This window comes from Corvus moneduloides, chromosome Z, assembly GCF_009650955.1.
Source record: "Corvus moneduloides isolate bCorMon1 chromosome Z, bCorMon1.pri, whole genome shotgun sequence".
In the NCBI taxonomy this organism is placed as follows: domain Eukaryota; kingdom Metazoa; phylum Chordata; class Aves; order Passeriformes; family Corvidae; genus Corvus; species Corvus moneduloides.
This window is the reverse complement of record NC_045511.1, coordinates 56,066,732-56,087,089: the sequence shown is the minus strand read 5'-3', so window position 1 is coordinate 56,087,089 and position 20,358 is coordinate 56,066,732. Positions and strand designations below refer to the sequence as shown.

The window sequence follows — 20,358 nt, the reverse complement described above, 5'->3', positions numbered from 1 at the left end:
TCCCTTGTCTGAAGAAGTCCTAGAGAGTTCCACAGGCCCTCTGTGAAGGTGATGCTTAACCACTCACGTCACAAAATTTACCAAAGGGAGCTCATTGCTTAGTTTTCATTTACCATGAGAAGCATTGTTCTCTTCATAGGTGTTGCAACCATCATTATTATGGGAGATGAAGGAGCTTCTGGGGTGGTTGGGATTGCCCATTCATCCAAGCATGTTTTGATTGGAGAACCTTCAGGAAATTATAATGGAACTGCTCTTATTAGGTGAGTACATCTCTCATTTTTCAAAGAAAGGACAACAGCCCAGATTCAAAAGTTATAAGACTTCACATTGGGCAAGAATTTATTGAGTACCGCATTTTATCATCATTTCTATAATCAGAACTATTTTAAAAAGTTAGGTGATTGGTTTTAAAGAAGGGCAGAATATACCACATGTATGTCATTTCAGTATTACTGGGGAGGTCCAAATATTCCTCTTTGTCTTCAAGTTATTTACAACATTGATGTACCAAAGGAAAGAGGATCTTAATCAAAGGAAAGGGGTAAGGAAATGTGACATTTGAAGGTGCTTTGTGCTTTCCAGAATTTGATTCAAGATTTGTGCCTGAATAGTATTTCAGCAAATTGCTATGTTCTAGCATAAACAATATGGGAATTTTTGGTGGAAACAAGATGCAATTGTTTTATTCAGTCAACTGAAAACAGAATGAAGAGTTTTAGATTCTTAGAAGAATCTTCTAAGAGCATTGGAAAAAAATATTATGACACTTTCCTTTGGTAAACCAGCAAATATAAGCAACAGAACAGCTTCTAGTACTGGCCCAAGAAGCCCAAAAGACAAAATGATGCTTTGTGCAAGAAGTAGCTTTAGATCACGTTACGTGCAGAATGTGCCGACAAATCTTTATGGTGACTTATTTCACCAAGCCTGATGTTATTTAGTAGGGTTTTAGATAAGAAGCAGACAGAACATATCTCAGAAAATTTCAAAGAGGTATTCTAGTATCCTTCTGCCTTACAGAGCAAATTGCCCCTGGCATTACCCTGATGTCCAATTTCCCTTCTGTTTTGCATCTCTATCACTGGAAAAGCGGAATAGAAGCAAGAGAAATCAGTTTTCAGATCCCATCTTTGAGCTATACATGGAAAGAAACTTGAAAGACCTCTTGGCAAAAATACAGCTTGAGATGCCTCCCAACACAGAGAAATAAAAGAGAACTTCAGAGATGTTCTGAAAATGCCTGAAAAGGGAATTCTCATGTTCTTAATAGTGATTAAGTACATTAAAACTCAAACTTTCATAGTGCTGATAACATTTCTTCCACGCACAACAGTATGATATACTATCTCTGTATTGGATATTAAATGCCAAAGGTAAAAATAAAATCTGTGTTTTTGTCCTTACCTGCAGCCTGGTACGTGGCCCAGGGATTTTTGGGGAGATCATAATCTATTGGAATATAACACCTCCTCATCAGACAGAATTTACTAAGGTATCGGGAACTTTGACCATGCGAGATAGGCAGTCTGCAGCAGTTGTTCTAATACAGGTATATAAGAGATCTGACACCAGTAGCTATTTCAACTACTTTCTTTTATTTTCTTAGGATCTTGGTTAGAAATTAGTTATACCTCTCTCCCTGGAAATTGTTTAAATACTTCTAGCTGTTGTTGGTTCTTTTCCCTAGGCTGTAGATGACAACCGTCCCGAGGAGAAGCATTACTACCAGTTTCAACTAACCAGAATCAGTGATGGAGGACTCATAAATGAATCTAGCAGCACAGCAAATATTACCATGGCCGCCAGTGATTATCCATATGGAGAGTTTGCATTTGCCCGTGAACTATTGCAAACAACAGAAGATGAAATATGGGTATTGGATTAAAATTCTTTCTTATGTAAAATTACTGACAGATATCAACATTGTTGCTAGAATTATGCTCAACTTTAGAAAGAAAAGAAATCAGTCTCTAAAATGGCTGAGGCTATCTGTTAAATTATGTGTACTCTGTACTTCATAAATCAAATTATTGTTACCTGACAGAACCATTGAAAATGTGCCTTTAGAACATCTCCTAAAGACAACTGTAACAGAAAACAAAGCCATTTTTAAAAGAAAATACTCTCTTTCCCTCAGGTTAACATGACTGTTGTGCGTTCCAGTGGATCCTATGGCAGAGTGCGTCTTTGGTTTCAGATAATAAATGGGACTGCGGAGGAAGGAATGGATTTTACTCCCACAGTAAGGGAAATGGTGTTTGAACCAGAGGAGGAAAGTAAAATTATATTGATTGAAATTCATGATGATGACTTTCCTGAAGGTCCTGAATACTTTTCATTGATGATTACTGAAGTGGAACTCCAAGGAAGGTAAAGTTAAAATTCCCAATTGTTTTGTTACAAGCAGAAGAACAAACTATATTTGGATTCTGATATACCTGCATGAAGTCACTGCTAGACATTTCATCTGTTTTACTGTAAAATTTTGTAAGACAGCTATAACTGTAATCATAATAGAAAATGGATGTATGAGAAACCCAATCATTTTAACCTCAGTATAAAGATGCTGCTGATTAAGTTTTATTAAAGCTTAAAATCCATACATTAGATACAAGTTTCCAAGTTGCAAGAAATTTCTATAAAAAGATGAAATGAGAAAGACAAAATGAAAGATGCACATTTCTATGTATAAACTATTATTTTTGCAAACATAATATGAAAAAATGTGACAAAAGTCTTCAGTAATAACTGTCAGAAAATAAACATATTTTCAGTAATTGACAAATTGTTACACACATATCTTTATACTTCCACAAGAAGTTTAAAATGTATTTTTATGTTTTGGTCTTTTTTATGTTCTTGCAAGTGGATTTGATTTTACTGTAAGAGAGAATGGTCTACAGGTGGATCAACCTCCAATAATAGGAAATATCTCCACAGTACGGGTCACTATTGGAAAAAATGACAATGCTGAAGGTGTCATAGAATTTGATCCAGAGTATATCCTTCTAGAGGGTAAGTTTACCTGAAGTTCTCACTGTGGTTTAGAAGATAAGGCTATGGCATAAATTTTGAAATAACATAACTTCTTCTCAATTATTTTTATAGTGGAAGAGGATGCTGGATTAATCATGATTCCTGTTTTGAGAAAGCGTGGAACTTATGGCAATGTCACAGCTGATTTTCTTTCTCGAAGTATTTCTGCACTTCCTGATGGTGTTGACTATGTCATCCATAATAATTCTGTCATTTTTTGCCATGGACAGAACCAGTCTTTTATTTATATCTCTATTATAGATGATGAAGAAAGGTAATGAAATTTTCAGATATTTATTCACCAATTTACTTCTAATATGGTCCTTTTTAGCATGCACTAAAAAATCTACACATGAGCGTGTATAGAGCTGGAATATAGAAACAAATTTCTGCAGTGCTAAAAAATCACCTGAGGGGGAATATCACCTAAAGGGGGAAAAAGAAGCTGTTATATTAGAGTGTCATAGTTCCTGTTAAATAATATGCAACTGAATACAGTTTTTAATTACATTATAAGAAATATTGGTGACAATAGTCCTGCTATGAATAAAATAATTTTTTGTATTTTTGTTTAACTTAACACTAGTAAAAAATGGAACATTATTTTTATTTCAGATATCACCATTCTATGAAAATAGAAGGAATCTTGTACATTGCACCTATGGAAATGATTTCTTGAGTCCTTTAAACAGATCCAGTTGGATGCATGATTGAACAACTAAGTATAGTTTTATTTTTTTTTTTTTCTCTTAGATATCTCAGAATGTCTTTTTCTTTTTCTGGGCAGTGAATTTGCAGAGCAATTTGAAATCCAGCTGACAGGAGCCACTGGTGGAGCAGTCCTGGGGCTCCACCTGGTGAGCCAGGTCACCATTGCAAAAAGTGACTCTCCCCAGGGCATGGTCCGATTTCTCAACCAAAGCCAAATTATTCTTCCCAACCCTGATGCAACCACAACAGTGTCCCTGGTGCTGGAAAGGACTGGGCGGTTGGTGGAAGCACAGGTGGGTCTTGACTGTCAGAGACTGAAAGTTTGCCAGTGACTTTGTCAAAAAGCTCCTGCATTTTGCTTTGAGAGCTTTCTCAGTGACTGATTTCTATTAGGATAATTACAGTTTTTTATTAAACATGAATTACTTATAGTTGCAGTATAACAGAAAATGTTGCTACCCGTTTAAACTCCTCTTTCTCCTCCTGCTTGCCTTCTTTTATTATGGTATTGTGTACATTGTTCTGAACTAGCTCCTAATCCCACCAAAATTATGGTTAACTTCATGTACTACCACTAGTTTAATTCAGGAAATTGCTTACTATGAGTTTTCTAGAGTGTTTTTTTACTCTATACAGACCATTTATAAAGTGAAGGTGTAACTATAAAACATGGCAGGCCTTTTATAGTCTTGTCAAATGATTGGAAAATTTGCATTAAAAACCATGAGCTCCTCTTCTCCACATAAAAATTGCCTAAGTCTTTGACTTTTTCTAGAAGTCATTGGAGAAAAGTGGAAAACAATTAAATTACCAAAATAATAATTGTAAAGTGCTGAATATGACCTCCTTAAAAGCAATCTAATTTGTGGGAATTGCTGGAAATGCTATAGCTAATCAGGCTGAAGAAATATGAAGGATTCATAGTTTCCTTCATAATCTGAAGCACTGAAAACTTTTATGATAGAAAATGTTTATTTTCAGACTTGACCTCACACTTCAAAGGGAAATGGTTTTGATCATGAGTACTCATGTGGGAGGTTTTGCAAAACAAGTCATAAAAGGGCAGAGAAGTAGACACTGGCCTGTGTGATTCCTTCTATATGCTAAAGAAATCTTAGTTTCTTTTCTATCATCTAGAATTTAATAAACTGGCATTTTGACTAACACTCAAAATTCCCATTTGTAAATTTGCAAGTTTACTTTTCCAAAGGCTTCTATATTTTGCCCCATAGATTTAATTATGACTATTTTGTATCCTGTATTAACAGCAAAGATTTAAACATAGCTAAGTACTTTTGGAACTTATTCTGTCATTTCTCCCATTGGGATGCTATTATAACATATCACCCCTGTAAATCTGAAAATGATCTCTTCCACAGATTAATTGGGACATTTTGGGACCCAATTCGGAAGAGATTTTGTCTCCCCTGAATAGTGACATTGGTGACCCTGTGAATGGATCATTCTATTTTGAAGAAGGAGAAGGAGGTCTGAGAACAATTAATCTACAAATCTATCCTCATGATGAAGTTGAAGTTCAGGAAACCTTCATTATTCGACTGAGCCTTATGAGAGGTGAAACAGAAATAGATTCTAAGGCAAACAGCATTACACTAATAGTAAGTTATTATTGCTTCTCTTTTTTCAGAGATTTCTGTTGATATTGGTATTTATCCTGCAAAGCTTTTAAAAATGAATCACAATGATTACTGAGTCATTTGCCTTTTTTGACCTTTGTACTATTGTGGTGTATTGTGTTCAATTCTGAAAGAAAAAGGGCAGAGAATCTGTCAGTAAAAATTGGTATAAAAGCGCTGAGCTGGCTCTCTTATTTGCAATTTTCTATAGTTCTCTTTGGAAAGAGCACGGATTAAGCCCACATTTCTATATGTCTGTATGTTTGTCATCTGTTGTGGTTTAAACTCAGGAGGAAATTAAACCCCACTCAACTGATTCCCTTCCCCTATGCCCTCTGGTGAGAGTGAGACAAAAACCAGTGTTTCTGAGTCGAGATAAGAAAAATTTACTTGAAAACACCAATTAGATGAGAAACAAACAGTTACAGCAACAATATTAATGACAAAGGGATACAATAGAGAGTGTGATTTACACACAAAAAGGTGCTCACCACCAAAGCTCCACCAAGACAAAGACAAAATGTCTTTTTTCCCTGAGCCAGTAAAAAACAACGATGGACAAATCATACACACACACACACATACACTCCTCCCCAAATCCTGAGACAGCAAAAACCAGTGATGGACAAACTCTCCAGGCTGGACCCCTTGGCCTACACCTGCACCGACCACCATCATGCATGTGTGTGGTAGATAACAGTGATCTCGACACATCCACAGCTCCAGGCTCCAACCCCTCAGCAGCTGCAAGAAAAGTAGGACATTGTCACTCTTGACATCTTCTTCAGAGGAAAGGAGAAAATCTGACTTCTCACAGTGCAAGAGAAATGCAGATATTTTTGAGAGAAGGCAGAGTTATCAAAGACAAATTAGTGCTCTAGGGATACTACAACTAAGGAAATATTTATAAGGCTGCTACAAGAAGCCCTCAAAAAAATCTCTCCTAGAAATTGTATTTTTATTTTATTATGTGGTCTGTAAAGTGTTGATGGAATTAGCTCTTATTTGCACAGTCCCCTCAGGAAGTCAGGTCACCCCAAATTCTTGTTGCAGCTAATGGCTCGCACAGATGGATATAGATGAGGTCTCTTTCCCATAGTGCTGAGTTTGCAAACTGATCGTGCGAGAAGTGTTTCTGTATACTAGCTCAAGGTGCCTGAGCATTTCTTGCTTTAGTATCAAAATATTCAGATGAAGCATTTGAAATATAACTCTTGTTTTTTTCTTCCTTGGACACGGGAACTGAAAACTGAAAAGGGGACACTCAAAACTTTCTCTGCTGTATTTAAAACTAACAGATATGTGCCCCTTTACCACCTAGCAGTGGAAATCTTAGTGGTTTGAAGAAGAATACAACTCACACTACATTTCTAGCTATTTAAATGTTTGTTTACCTTTTTTACAGATAGAGAAGTTTGGTGATCCCAATGGAATTGTACAGTTTGCTCCTGAATCATTAACTGAGATTAACTATGCAGAACCCTCAGCAGACGAAGGGCCACAAAGTATTACACTGTTTGTCAAACGATTTCGAGGCATTCTGGGGAATGTAACGGTATTCTCACTCTTCCTAGTAAACAGTATAATCTGAAATCATCCTCAATGTCAATGTATGGAAAAATATCTTATTCTGTGCTTTTCAATTGCTTGTTTCTCAAATTCGTTTTCCTAAATGTTGCCTTTTAGACTGACTTTAAGAAGGGCTTAGCCCTAGTAGTTGTGGTTTGGATAGTAAAATTCAGTCTTTCCTGGTTAGGGGAAATAAAAGAAAAACAATACTGCTGTGCTCCTCTCACTTTCTTCCTCTCCCCATTTTGATGGGAGAACAGAAGAGACCATACTTTCATAGTGAGTTTTCTTTGAGGTCATCACAATTTACTTTTTTTAGACAGAATCAGACTTCAGGTTTCTTTGAACCGTGCACATTGTTTTTTTACCTAAAGTTGTTCAGAAGTCAGCGTTTTAACAGGAACTCATTTAATTTAAAATAAATTGATCAATTAATAGAAGCATCTGCTGTGTTTAATGAGAGTTCTTCATTCCTTTCCTATGTGAGGAATACTGGAAACAGGAAAAACAGCAAGGGTATTTTGGTCTAACAATAGAAAAAAATTTGAAAAATATTCATAGATTCCACATAGTTTTACATAAATCTTCTGAAACTAGACAAGGGAAATATTTATATTCATAGTACTGTTAATGGAATAACACCCTCTTTAGTAAAATAGTTTGTGTGATAGGATATTCTTCCTATGCATACCTAAAGAAATTTTTATTTTACACATTTAAAAGCAGTCTCTTCCATATCCTGTCTATACTGAATCCTGAATACACAAGTTTCTGACATTGCAGGTAATTTTTCTTTCTTTTATGTTTCCATTTTCTGTACTCATTTCAGGTTTACTGGGAAATATGTAGTGAATCTGACATCACGGGTGACTTTCTTGAGACAGAGGGATCTGTTGTGATTGCTGATCAGCAGAGTACAGCTGAGATAATTATTTACCTGTTACCTGATGATGTTCCAGAACTGGATGAAAACTATGAGGTGAAGCTGATTGCAGTGGAAGGTGGAGCAGATTTAGACCATGAGAAAGGCGTTTCAAAGATCACAGTGTTAGCAAATGATGATCCTTATGGAGTGTTTGCCCTGTACTCTGATCAGCAGTCAGTATTGGTAGAAAAAACCTTGGATCGATATGTTCAGGTTAATGTAACTCGGCATGCTGGGGCATTTGGAGAAGTGATGGTCAAGTACCGTGTCATATCCCTTCATGAAGAAGCACTAATTGAACCTGAGAATGAGGTGGGATTCCTCACAATAAAGGATGGTGCCAGCTTTGGAGTAAAAAGAGTGCCAATAAGCAACCAGGTGTGTACTACTCTTTTAGCTCCTGTGATATCTGTTGTTTTTATTTGTTTCATCAGAATACAAATAAGATAAAAAACTCTCACTAGTATCAGCTGTGAAGAAGCAGAAAAGAGAGTTTTGGTGTTATGAATTTCCTGTTTATGGAGTAGAACTGGGTTTGAAAATCACATTTTCTGATAATAATTGCAAAATCACTGCTATGCATGTGTTCAAATATTTAATGTTTCTTTACATTGTTGCTTTGTGTTACTATCAGTTCAATATTTTATTATTATATGTATGCAGATATTTTCTCAAGTTTCCCTTTTTGGTTGTAAATAGTGATCTGTCATTTGTGACTCGTGAAGCAGAAGACAAATGCACCTGCAGTCCTCTGTGTTTCCTGTCTGTTTATCATTATTATCACAGTCTTACATCCACCCTTACATGCTCTTACAAACATCACAGATATTTTTAACCCCAAGGATTAAAAAATCAAGTTAAGGCCCACTGCGTCAGATGCAACTTTTTAAGATGGCAATAGTTTCTTTAAAAATTCACTTTCCATCAAACTGTCGGCGGATTACTTTCACAATATTGGTGGCTTAACTGTAATTCTTTTGAGAAACATAATCAACAAAACACTTGTCTTGAAAATGCTGCTTTTTTGTATGTAAGCAGAACAAAATCTGCAGATTGTTCTGTTAATTATTTGAACTGTTGGATAACATGGTTTTAGTGGAATTAAATTTCTACCTTTTTAACTAAATTCTCTCTCTCAAAGGCATTTATTTCACTGGGCTTGAATTTTACTCTGGAACTGACTAATGTAAGCCTGGTTAGGGGACGTGCCAAGGATGTGCCTAAAATATTAGAAATAGCAAAGTCTGCTTTGGTGCTTATTCCTGAGGAAGCTGCCAATTCACAGGTAAGTAGCCTGGTTGTGGTGTCATGTTCACAACACAGAAGAAAGGTACACTTCATTACATACGATACCTCTTATAAGAACTCAGTGAAGTTTTCATTGTAATCAATATGACAGAAAATATTTTTCCTGTTATTACTTGTGCTGTATGTCATTCTTTCCTCTGATACAAATTCTTATATAAATGTTTTAATATACTTGGAAAAGGCCTCTTCATCTATAAAATGTAAGTAGTGTAAATATTTACATGAAATGGGAGTTCTAAGACTTAAAGGAAAATAAGTAAATCTGGACAATGTAGTTTCTATAAGTACAACAACCCCAAAGCAGATATTACCATGTATTCAGTATTATGTGCAAAAAGAGATGGAATCTATGCTGGGTGTTAATGCAGCTGTCAGTAATCATTGAGTGATAAATTTTCCATTTGTCTATTTTGTATGAGAGTGGGAAATGATAATTTGCCTACTTTGATATGGTATGTGTGCTACCGTCCCCTTTTTTTATGTCAGGCAAAGGTAATAGCATGATGAGGTTTTAACTCTTAAATTTTATTGAAGTTTTTACTTAATGATTTTAATTATCTTGAAGCATTGTTCTGCTTTTTAATTTGCAATGAAACTTAAGTCAAATATACACTGTTTACAGTGTATTTCAGTGTATATTTCTGTATACACTGTTTACAGAAAGACTATTATATGCTATATACTACCATATATCCAGTTATCATTGCTCTTAGATTATGCAAATTATCTTCACTTCTATTTGCTACTCAGAGAAAAAGAAAAGTAGATCACAGTAGCAAGAATAATTTTGTGAACAATGTCATGGGGCAACCACTTACTTTTAACTGGATACACTATTAATAAGTTATTTTAGACCTATGTATATGTATATATATATGGAGAGAGAGAGAGAGAGTATTACTGTTATTACCTGTGAATACTGAGGGCAGGCTGAGGGCAGGTTTGATTTATTTTTCTTCTAAACAATAGACACAGATTGCTATACTCACGGTTTTCAGTACTGAAATGTCACTCATACTTGTTCCTTTTCCCTGCAATCTAATTGTCAGAAATCTAAAATTTACAAGTACTATTAAAAAGCTGTGAAGGAAATATATATATATTCCTACGTACATTGATAGATACATTTATCTGTATGTATGCATCCTTATTGTAAGATGCCCATTTTACAAATTGTACTTCACATATGTTATCGTCCATTTTTATTCCATTTTCTGATAAAATCTACTATGTTTCCACAGGTTGGCTTTGAATCTGTGATATTACGACTTACAAACATTGTAGCAGGGACAGGCCATGCTGTCATAAGCAGAAGAGGAGTTTATGGTTCTGTAATAGTTAACTGGATTTCAGGATATCCACCGGACCTAGTCATTGACTCTGTTAAACTAGGCAACATTACTCCTCCATTTGGTGAGTAGTTGCAATGTACAGCTACAAGGACAACATCTATGACAGTTGCCTAAGTAATGATACCACCTTTTAGTTGTTTGTACCTCTACATGTTTCCTTTATTAATAAAGAGTCATTAGAATGAAATTGTGTGATCCAATTTTTATCTGTAAGGGATGTATTTACTTTACAAGAAAAAAAAACCAAAACTTTTCTTCATAGACACAGTGCTATGCCCCTGAAGGACAGCTTTACATAGGAAAAATCCTTATCATGAAGATTTCTTCTCCCTCAAAGGAGTGGAATTTTGACTAAAGTCCCTATGTCAGTATATTCCCAGGTAAAAAGAGAATTCCTGTTTAGTGATTTTGACTTGCTCCATCATTCTCCTTTCAGGTACTGTTGTATTTTCCTCTAGGGAGGAAAGTAAAGTGATTTCATTTCAGGCTACTCCAAACCTAAATAAACCTGAGACATTTGCCATCACTTTAACAGCAGTGCACAGCCATGTGTCTGGTGGGGCTCGCCTGAGGTAAGGATATTGCTTAGACTTTTGAGTTGCACTGATGCTGCAAGAATTATGACATGCATAGAGGTATATACCTCATACATAGCCCTATTAAATTATAGGTTGCTAGCAAATTGTAGTTCCTTCTTTGATAAATTTGTATGTCTGGTCTCACATGGAAACAAATATCAATACTGCAGATCTGGTCTGACCAGAACTAAGGCTTTTCTTCAATTCCAGTATGTTTTCTGGCATTGCGATCTAGGGTGCCTAGAATGTGTCTAGAATGATGAGGCAGTTAGGAAACTGAGCAACCAAAATCAACAGTTTTAACCAGAAAGCTGAAGAATGAAATAGATTCTGTCAATTTTCAGTGTCCCTAAAATTCCATACTTAGATCTTAGATGACAAACATTATTTAAAATAAATCAAATGAAATAAGAAATGCTCTAAAAATGCCCGATTTATATTAAACACCTGTTTTATTCTTAAAAATTAAAACATTACATTCAATGTTTTTCATCTCCCTTAAGTTGCTATCTGTTCTTCAAACTATTTTCACTCTTCCTTATTGAAGATGAAAGTGTATTAAAAAATGGGCATAGAGTGACACTGTATGGAGAAAGGTATTGGCTTCACCATGTTAAAATTGCACTGGCAAATCTGAAGGAAGTCAGGAGTGAGCCAGATGCCTAAATTCCTCAGACTGACCCTTTCTCCTAGGCTTGTCCATCCTATGGACTCGAGTCCTCAAGCACATGTTTACTGTGCAAGTCAAATACCTTAAGTGTACTAGAGTAACCTTTCCTAGAAAACTTAAAACTGCATCTCACAAGAAGTAAAGCTCACTTTGAAGTTTTGGCTTCCTTCATGGTGGAAGCGTCTCATGTGTTAGCCAAATCCACTCACTGTAATTGTGCCATTTGATAGCCTCTGGCATTGAATAATGAGTCAGTTCTAGAGAGAAGGGAATGACACAAGATTTAGCAGAGTCAGTCTAATATTTTGTAATAGGAAGGGGAAATATTTAACAGGAACAAAGTAAATCTGAAACTGATACTGATAACAAGGCTGAGATCTGGAAAAAAAGTACTTTGATTAATATTGTAAAGAGGCAGTATTTCAAAGCCTTACTGTATATTTTAAAATAACCTCCTGTCCTTCTCTAGCTTTCTGGCTAAAACTGTAGACCTGCTAGCATCTGTCTACTTCACAGCCTTCCCTTGGTACAGGAGGTTTGTTCAATGTTTAAAACTGGTATTACTTGTAGTGGCTGTACTATATTCCTGCATTATGTCCACAGTAGGAAGACCTACTTTCCTTTGCCTCTCCATTTTCTCAGGAAGACCATATTTTTTTTATCATTTATTCAGTATCCTGGACTGACTTAGGATGCATTAGTGAAGGGCTGTTCAATCCAAATATTGCAAAAGCATTTTTAGGGAACTTCTTTATGTCTTGCTTTGTATGGTTCCTATTTCTTCCCTCTACACATTTTTAATCCACTTTCTTACAGCCGTCATTGATTGCTCACTGAAAATTATTATGCTTTATTGTTCTACTTCTCATTATTCATATTTCCTCTGTCAATGTGATATCATTTCTGTTTCAGATCAGGATTTACAATAGCTGAAATTGAGCCAATGGGGATCTTCCAGTTTGACCTTAACTCAAGATCAGTTTCAGTTGAAGAAGATATCCAGGCAGTCAGATTACATGTTCAAAGATTGTTTGGTTTTCAAAGTAATCTCACTAAACTGACGTATCAGACCATTCCAGGAAGTGCCAAACCACTAGAAGACTTTATACCCATCTACAATGGAGAGCTTATGTTTTCATATTTTCAGACAAGTGCAGTGATAGAAATATCAATAATTGATGACACTGTGTCTGAAATACAAGAATTTTTTCTTGTAAATTTGACTTCTGTGGAAGTTCTGGATGTTCAGCCAATGAACCTTGACCGGAGTCCCCGTCTGAATCCAGTTTTCAGTGTTGCAACAGTTAATATCCTGGCTAATGATATTCTTCATGGAATACTAAGTTTGGGGCCAGAGTTTATTTATGTTGAAGAAGATACAAACAACAATACCTCCAACACAGCAGTGCTTCAGATCAGAAGGACCAAGGGATTTACTGGTGATATTAAAATAACTGTTAGAACCTTTGGGGGAGTGAGTGCACAGAGTGGAGTAGATTTGTATCCTTTTGGAAATGTTTATGGAAAATCAAACTTCACATGGGCAGTGGAAGGGGAAGATTTTGAAGAACAGACAGTCTCTCTGACTTTGCTGGATGGAGAAAGTGAAAGCCAGGTGTCCATAAAAATTTTTGATGATGATGAGCCTGAAGGACAGGAATTGTTTTATGTTTTCCTCTCAAATCCTGAATATGGAGTTCAGATTGTGGAAGGAAAGGATGAACATGGATTTGCTGCTTTTGCAACAGTAATTATTGAAGGTAATATTATTTCCTCCGGGAAATTAGTAAATATATTTGACTTAAATAACCGTAAATAACTGTATGTTCTTTTAGCAATTTTCATGTAAAATTTGAATTCTATATAATAATAAGCAGGTTATTCTATTCCCAAATCCAAAGTTTTCCAGACCAGAGGAAGTATCTAATGTACGAAGCCCACTTATCATCCCTTAGAAATGTAACTCAAAATACATCTATATGTGCTACTTATCTCTGTTCTTATCCTTTATGAAGGGAGAATGCTGAGTGTAAGTGTTTGTGTTGAAGATGGAGTAGCATTGCAGGCTCATTTGTTTTTTTCCCATTTTTCTTGTTCCAACCCTTCCTCCTGGGACATGAGGTTCCCATTTCAGTAGATCCATGACTTCCAAATTCAAAGAGTAAGTGGGATACTTTATGATACAGACCTGTGACTATGAGAAGAGTCACCAATTAACTATGGTATGAAAAGGAAAGTGTCCAAGAAGAAACTGTTATGGAACAGCTGGGCTTCCATTGTTTGTTCTCAGTATTGCATAAATGATCCTTTCTCACAGTACTGTAGTGCTGCATTCAGACCAAATATTTTGTATGATGATTGTAAATGCTGACCACTTCTTGAGAGTTTGTGGCACAAAAGGATCACTGCCTTTTTGCTTGCTTTGTTTCTAAAGACCAGATGATTTGTATTTTGCCACTTAAGGTACTTTGCTTTCTCAAGTTCGAGAATGCTTTAAGCTTTTTTTCTTTTTCTTTTACCTTGTTTTCCCTTTTCCTAACTTAGTCTATGAAATATGATTTCGTAAAACAAAAACGTCATGGGGCATTTGAATACAGGAAGACTTAGTTCCTACTGAGACCATAAGATGACCTAAAAGAGGAGAGACATAAAAATTTACTGATCCATTTTTTAAATAATGCATTATGGCAGCAGTGCTTGATGGGAGACAGTGAGTATAAGTCGAAGTGAGATTTAGCCTGCATATTTTTTTCTATTGAGTACAGAGAGGCAGTGGCACAGGTTGCTTGGGGAGGTTTGCATGGTCTCTCTCCATCCCTGGAATTTTTTAAAGCCCCAACTAGACAAACCTCTGAGCCATCTGGTCTGGTTTCAGAGCTGATTCAGCTTTGAGAAGGCTGTTGGACTAGAGACTTACAGGGCCCTTTTCACCTGAATTGTGTTGGCATTTGGTCACATGTATTTCGCACACTTCGTATTTTTAAGTCTTTCATTTTTTTCAATGGATGGAATGTGTACAGAGTACAAAAAACAGTTTCTGTTTTCATTCTTTGCTACTATTCTTAATTTACACTCTAGAATTTCAAATATTAGCATTTCTTAGTTTTATTTTAATCAGTAGAATAATAACAACTATTTTTGAAAGTAAATTCCTTATGAGAGTCCTGGCAGCATTTTTGCATGTAAGCTTGTATTTTCAAGTGTAGTCATCTTCTGCTTCTGGGGATGGAGGGCAGGAATGGGCATACATAGTCACCAAAGAAGAGCTTTTCTTTCAGTCACTGTGCTACTGTGAGAAAGTGATGTCAGAGCTCCAACTTCCCCTAGCTTTTAGTTATCTGTCTAGCTTACCAGCTGAATATAAACCAATCTTAACTGTAATATAAATTAAGTTTTAGAAAGAAGTTGGGAATTGCAACAAATTTTAGGCTAACAATTTTAGGCTAAACAAGAAAGTAAGGTCCAACATTACTGGGATTTTTGTGTATTTAGATATTCTTAAGAAATATTTAGATATTCTTAAGAAATCAATGTAGGTATTGAGAACTAGGATTAAGCTGTGCTGCTGGATGAGTCTGTGAAGCAACCAAGACTGTATACAAAAACAGATCATATGAAACACTTTCCCTTCATGTGCATTGGCATGGTAGAATTTACCATGGAAGTAACCAGTCCCCTGGGTATGCACATTAACTGCAGAAGTATGTTTATAGGCGCAGGTTGGAATTTGATCTTGTATCGAATCCCACAGAAATATATTAATGTGTTCTAGAGTTATTCCCTCAGTACAAAGTGTCCATACAGTTGGAACATGAGATAACACATTAAGGAGAAGGGTCAAAGCATGTACCTGCATTTAAGTGTATAGATAAATACCATAGGTTAAATATTTGTGCATGCATATAAGCAAACACACAGTTTCTGTTCATCTTACTATATATATTTACATTTAGTAAGCACTGGGGTGGAAGTAGATTGCTTTTTCAATTGCAGAGTAAAGCCGTCACTACCTGCAAGGAGAAATCCTTTAGAAGCAAGATTTGATTGGGCACTGCAAAGACATTTATTTCCCCTCATTAACACCGGGATTTTTTTATCTTCCACTGGTGTTTTTCTGAAGTTACTTACATTCCCCTGAGAAAAATGTGGTTTTTTGCAGCTCACTAGTTCCACACATGGAATTAAAGATGCAAGAGAAAAGCTGATGTAATAATCTGTGAAAATGGATGGCTGCAACAACATCCTGGATAGGATGAATAAGAAAGCTTAAGTTATGTCATTGGAAGCCCATCTTTATCCCATTACCTACTGTTTCAATGCTGTTCACCTAGGCATATGTTGAGGCCTATTTCTGTTCAGACAGAATTTTTTAAGATTTCTGATAAACATAGCTGGAGTGATTATCTCATAAAGGCATTGTAAGCAAGGTTTTTGACACTGATCTGGAGATTACTGTAACACCTAGTCTCTTGAAGCCAAGGTACACAGAATTCAGTCAGTTTGTTGAATGTTGCTGAAAATACAAGCTTACATGCAAAAATGCTGCCAGGACTCTCATAAGGAATTTACTTTCAAAAATAGTTGTTATTATTCTACTGATTAAAATAAAACTAAGAAATGCTAATATTTGAAATTCTAGAGTGTAAATTAAGAACAGAAATATTAAGAGAATTGAGCTGCCCCTAAATAGTACTTTGCAGCATGCTTTTGATACCTGACTGTTTGGGTTTTTAGCGGTTGTGCACATTAAAATTATAATTTATTCCCAGCTTAACTTTCTTGCTTACTACTTTCATGGACTATTTCCTACACAGGAAGTGATCTCCAGAATGGCATCCTGGGATTCATTCCAGAAGTGCAAAGTGGCCTGGTACTTGATGAAGACTCCGAAAAGAGAGAGGTGCTGCTGACTGTCACACGGCAATCAAACAGGTAGCAGGCAACAGCTGATTCCAGTGCTCTTCCCACACTCTGTACACTCTGTAATATGCTATCTTGAATCACAGGAGCTACTGTTAGTGGAAGAGGTTTTCATTATAGGGTTTTAAAATAAGTGTTTGCCTTTCAGCTTTTTTTTTTTTTTTCAGCCTTTAATAGTGTCACAGATTTTGGCAAAGGGGCATTTAAGTTGTGAATATAATTAAGTCTGTCACTGTATTGGTATAAAGCAGAAACAAGAAGAATCTCAAATGCTTACTATTTTATACTGTAAGTCAGCAAGTGTGAAGATTTTGCTTAAGGTAAAGTATTTGCACTGCTAAAGGTGTAACTCCAGTTCTCACCTCTCTCTGTAATGTAAGTAGCTATGAATACTACAAGGAGCAACTAAGAAGTTATGTAAGTGCCCGTACGCTTAAGTCTTCACTTCTTTCCTAATTAGTACTTATATATGTTGTACATTTATGTGTACCTTAAAGAAAAATGCTCAAGTATGGTAAGTTCCTTACACTTACAGGAAAGAAAAATTCTACCTGGCTTTCCAGGCCAATGGTTACTGCAGTATTAAGAAAAGTACTTGGGCACATCCCTGCTTTCCAAGCACCAGTGTCTCTTATTCAGATAATTGCATGTTATCTGAGACAAAAATTCAGAAGAATCTGGGTTCCCATAATTACTTTATTTTCTTCTTCTGTTACTTTTCTTTTATAATCTAAATAGATTTTAGAGGAAGAAATTTAAACAAAAAGAGCTATTTTTTTAATTGTAAAGCAGTTGATTCCCTAATGATTAGTTTTAAATAACAACATAAAATGTATGTTATGTCTGTGGTTTATGTTTCCTGAATCGGTTCTGTTCTCCTTCAGTACATGCATACTCTTCTGTTTTGCTTATAGAGCTTTTGAAGATGTGAAAGTCTTCTGGCGTGTGACCTTTAATAAAACAGCTGTTGTCCTTCTGAAGGATGGTGTGAACTTGGAGAATGAACTTGTATCTGTGCTGGGAGCCACGACCTGCATAGCAGGTCAAACAATGTGCAACATCTCCATTGAAATAAAACCTGATCATGTAAGTAATTATTGGTCATTTATGTACAGCATTGAATTGCAATTTATCAAGATGAAAAAACTCCTCCAATCCAGAGGAACTGATATTTAGTTTGACAATAGTAACTTGATACCTGCTCGGTTTCTCTGGAATGTGTTTATTTATAGGCTTGTACTGCCTCCATTGTGACTAGTAAAAATTTGGGAAGGAGATAAGTATTTAGTTTGGAGAGTAAAATGCAGATCTTAGATTTTTATGTAACATATATAAAAAAGAATGTAGTTGTTTCAGTGAAATGTTTGTTCATACACTCTTACCCTTCACACAGTAAGTTTTTCATCTATCAAAGCATTTCTTAGGGTGGTTTATGGAAAACATATTCTGTAAGTAATATCTCATTCCACAAAAAAACCTTTGAGTCTAACTTGTGTGTAATTTTATTTTCCTAAATCTAGCACAGTGATCTGTGAAAACTCATAGAACTGCATAAGAATCTCTGAGTGTCTAAAAATCTGTCACTGCTCGCATCCACCTTGTGAATAGTGAAGTTCAGTTTAGGAGTCATCATCCACTAAATTGCATTTGTCAGTTGGGTATGTCTAAGTCTAAGAACCTTGTGAGAACCAGTTGGCACTATAAAATACAGACATGATTGTATTAACACAACGCACAGTGTTCAGTCATTTTTATTGAAAAGAGAAGGAAAAAATATTTTAGTGCGAATACTCAGTAGTTGAAGTAATCCGTTAAGAAAGGAAGGATTAATGTTTGCCATTCTTTTAAAGTTGAAGAGTTTTAAATTTTCTAAGAAATTATCCTAGCATCCAGGCTAGTGGCAAAGCCAAGATTTGGACAGTGGAAAAGGACTAGATGGGAAGATTTCCATGTTTTTTCTGTCTCAGTTCTAGAAAATACCGCAAGATGCTGTATGTGGGAAACCAGGATTTCCCATTTAGGAAGCAGCACGCATTCCCTTAGTTCCAGAAGAGGGCCATTTCTCTTCTCCATCATCAGAGGTTATCTTTACATTACAGAGCCAATGAATACATGTATAGGGCACAGGCTGCCTTGCTGAGTAAACAGATTATGAACCTCTTTAGCCCACAGAAGTTATATCAGTATTTAATGACAGCAGTGCAGAAGCTGCAGAGACATGCAGTTGTGCCACATGAAGCACAAGCCTGTGCCACTCTAGCAAGTGCTAATGGAAGGCTAAAGCTCCCCATTCATTCCAGTAAAATTGTCTGTCATTTGTCAAGAACATTTCATTCAAAAAATTACTTAGAAATTTAATTCAAAATATATGCTATTTGTCCCTCCAAATATTTCCTAATTCTTCTTCCAGTTCTTCTTTCATAAGTTAGCAGATAAATTAGTAGTAAATACATTAAAAAATGATGAAATAATAAATACATTAAATAAGTACTTTACGTTTTTGTAGGATACATTCCAGCTTTTGTAAGTTTTACTTAGTCAGATGTACTGATTTTATTAGCTAAAATCCTAGAATTAAAGTAGGATTTCCAAAAATTCAGAGCTGAAACACAAAGCTTTTTTATGTAGTGGGTTGACCCTGGCTGGATGCCAGGCATGCACCAAAGCCTCTCTATCTCTCCTCTCTGCAGCTGGGCAGGGGAGAGAAGATATAACAAAAGATTTATGAGCTGAGATAAGGACCAGGAGAGATCATTCACCAAACACCATCATGGACAAAACAGGTTCAAATTAGAGATATTAATTGAATTTATTACTAACAAAATCAGAGCAGGATAATGAGAAGTAAACAAAGACCTTAAAACACCTTCTGCCCTCCCCTCCCTCCTTCCAGCTCTACGTCCTCCCCTCCAGCAGCAAATGGAGTTGGGACACGGGGGTTATGTTAATTTCATCACACAATGTTCCTGCTGCTGCTCTGGGAACGGTCCTTCCTCTGCTCCACCATGGGGTCCCTCCAACAGGAAAGTTTGTCAACATGAGTCCATCCCATGGGCAGCAGTTCTCCATAAACTGGTGCACCATGGTCATCCTTCCGTAGGGTGCAGTCCTTCAAGGACAGGCTGCTCCAGTGTAGGTCCCCCACATGGTCACAAGTCCTACCAGGAAGCCTGCTCCAGTGTGGGCTCCTTTCTCCATGGGTCTGCAGGTCCCTGCCAGGAGTCTGCTGGAGTGTGGACCACCCATGGGGTCGTAACTTCCTCTCAGGCATCCCCCTTCTCTTGCAGGGAGCTCCTCCATGGGCTGCAGGTGGATCTCTGCATTCCCATGGACCTCGATGGGCTGCAGAGGTACAGCTGCTTCACCATGGACTGCACCATGGGCTGCAGAGGAATCCCAGCTCCAGCTCCTGGAGCTCCTCCTCCCCCTCCTTCTTAACTCACCTTGGTGTCTGTAGAACTGTTCCTGTTATGTGTTCTCACCCTGCTCTTCTTTGGCTGCAATTACATCTGCATAATAACAGGTTTTTTACTTCTTAAATCATTATCACAGAGGTGTTACCACCATTTCTGATTGGCTCAGCCATGGCCAGTGGTGGGCCTATCCTGGAGCTGTCTGGCATTGGCTCTGCCAGACATGGGCAAAACTT

The 20,358-nt window shown here is 36.5% G+C and overlaps 1 protein-coding gene across 13 annotated transcripts in view; it reads left to right on the top strand.

Moving 5' to 3' along the window:
* ADGRV1 (adhesion G protein-coupled receptor V1) overlaps positions 1-20,358 on the top strand; it is a 317,856-nt gene that overhangs the window by 114,408 nt on the left and 183,090 nt on the right. For all 13 annotated transcript variants that reach the window (XR_004237332.1, XM_032095167.1, XM_032095173.1 and 10 more), the window contains 16 exons: positions 140-263; positions 1,414-1,552; positions 1,691-1,876; positions 2,141-2,373; positions 2,870-3,018; positions 3,112-3,313; positions 3,827-4,043; positions 5,130-5,369; positions 6,793-6,942; positions 7,786-8,259; positions 9,023-9,166; positions 10,431-10,602; positions 10,978-11,113; positions 12,702-13,549; positions 16,604-16,721; positions 17,624-17,795. Coding sequence is in view for 12 of the 13 variants with exons in the window: in XM_032095167.1 (XP_031951058.1) it covers positions 140-263; positions 1,414-1,552; positions 1,691-1,876; positions 2,141-2,373; positions 2,870-3,018; positions 3,112-3,313; positions 3,827-4,043; positions 5,130-5,369; positions 6,793-6,942; positions 7,786-8,259; positions 9,023-9,166; positions 10,431-10,602; positions 10,978-11,113; positions 12,702-13,549; positions 16,604-16,721; positions 17,624-17,795 (3,704 nt within the window). In the remaining variant the exon portion in view is untranslated. The remainder of the gene's footprint in view (positions 1-139; positions 264-1,413; positions 1,553-1,690; positions 1,877-2,140; positions 2,374-2,869; positions 3,019-3,111; positions 3,314-3,826; positions 4,044-5,129; positions 5,370-6,792; positions 6,943-7,785; positions 8,260-9,022; positions 9,167-10,430; positions 10,603-10,977; positions 11,114-12,701; positions 13,550-16,603; positions 16,722-17,623; positions 17,796-20,358) is intronic.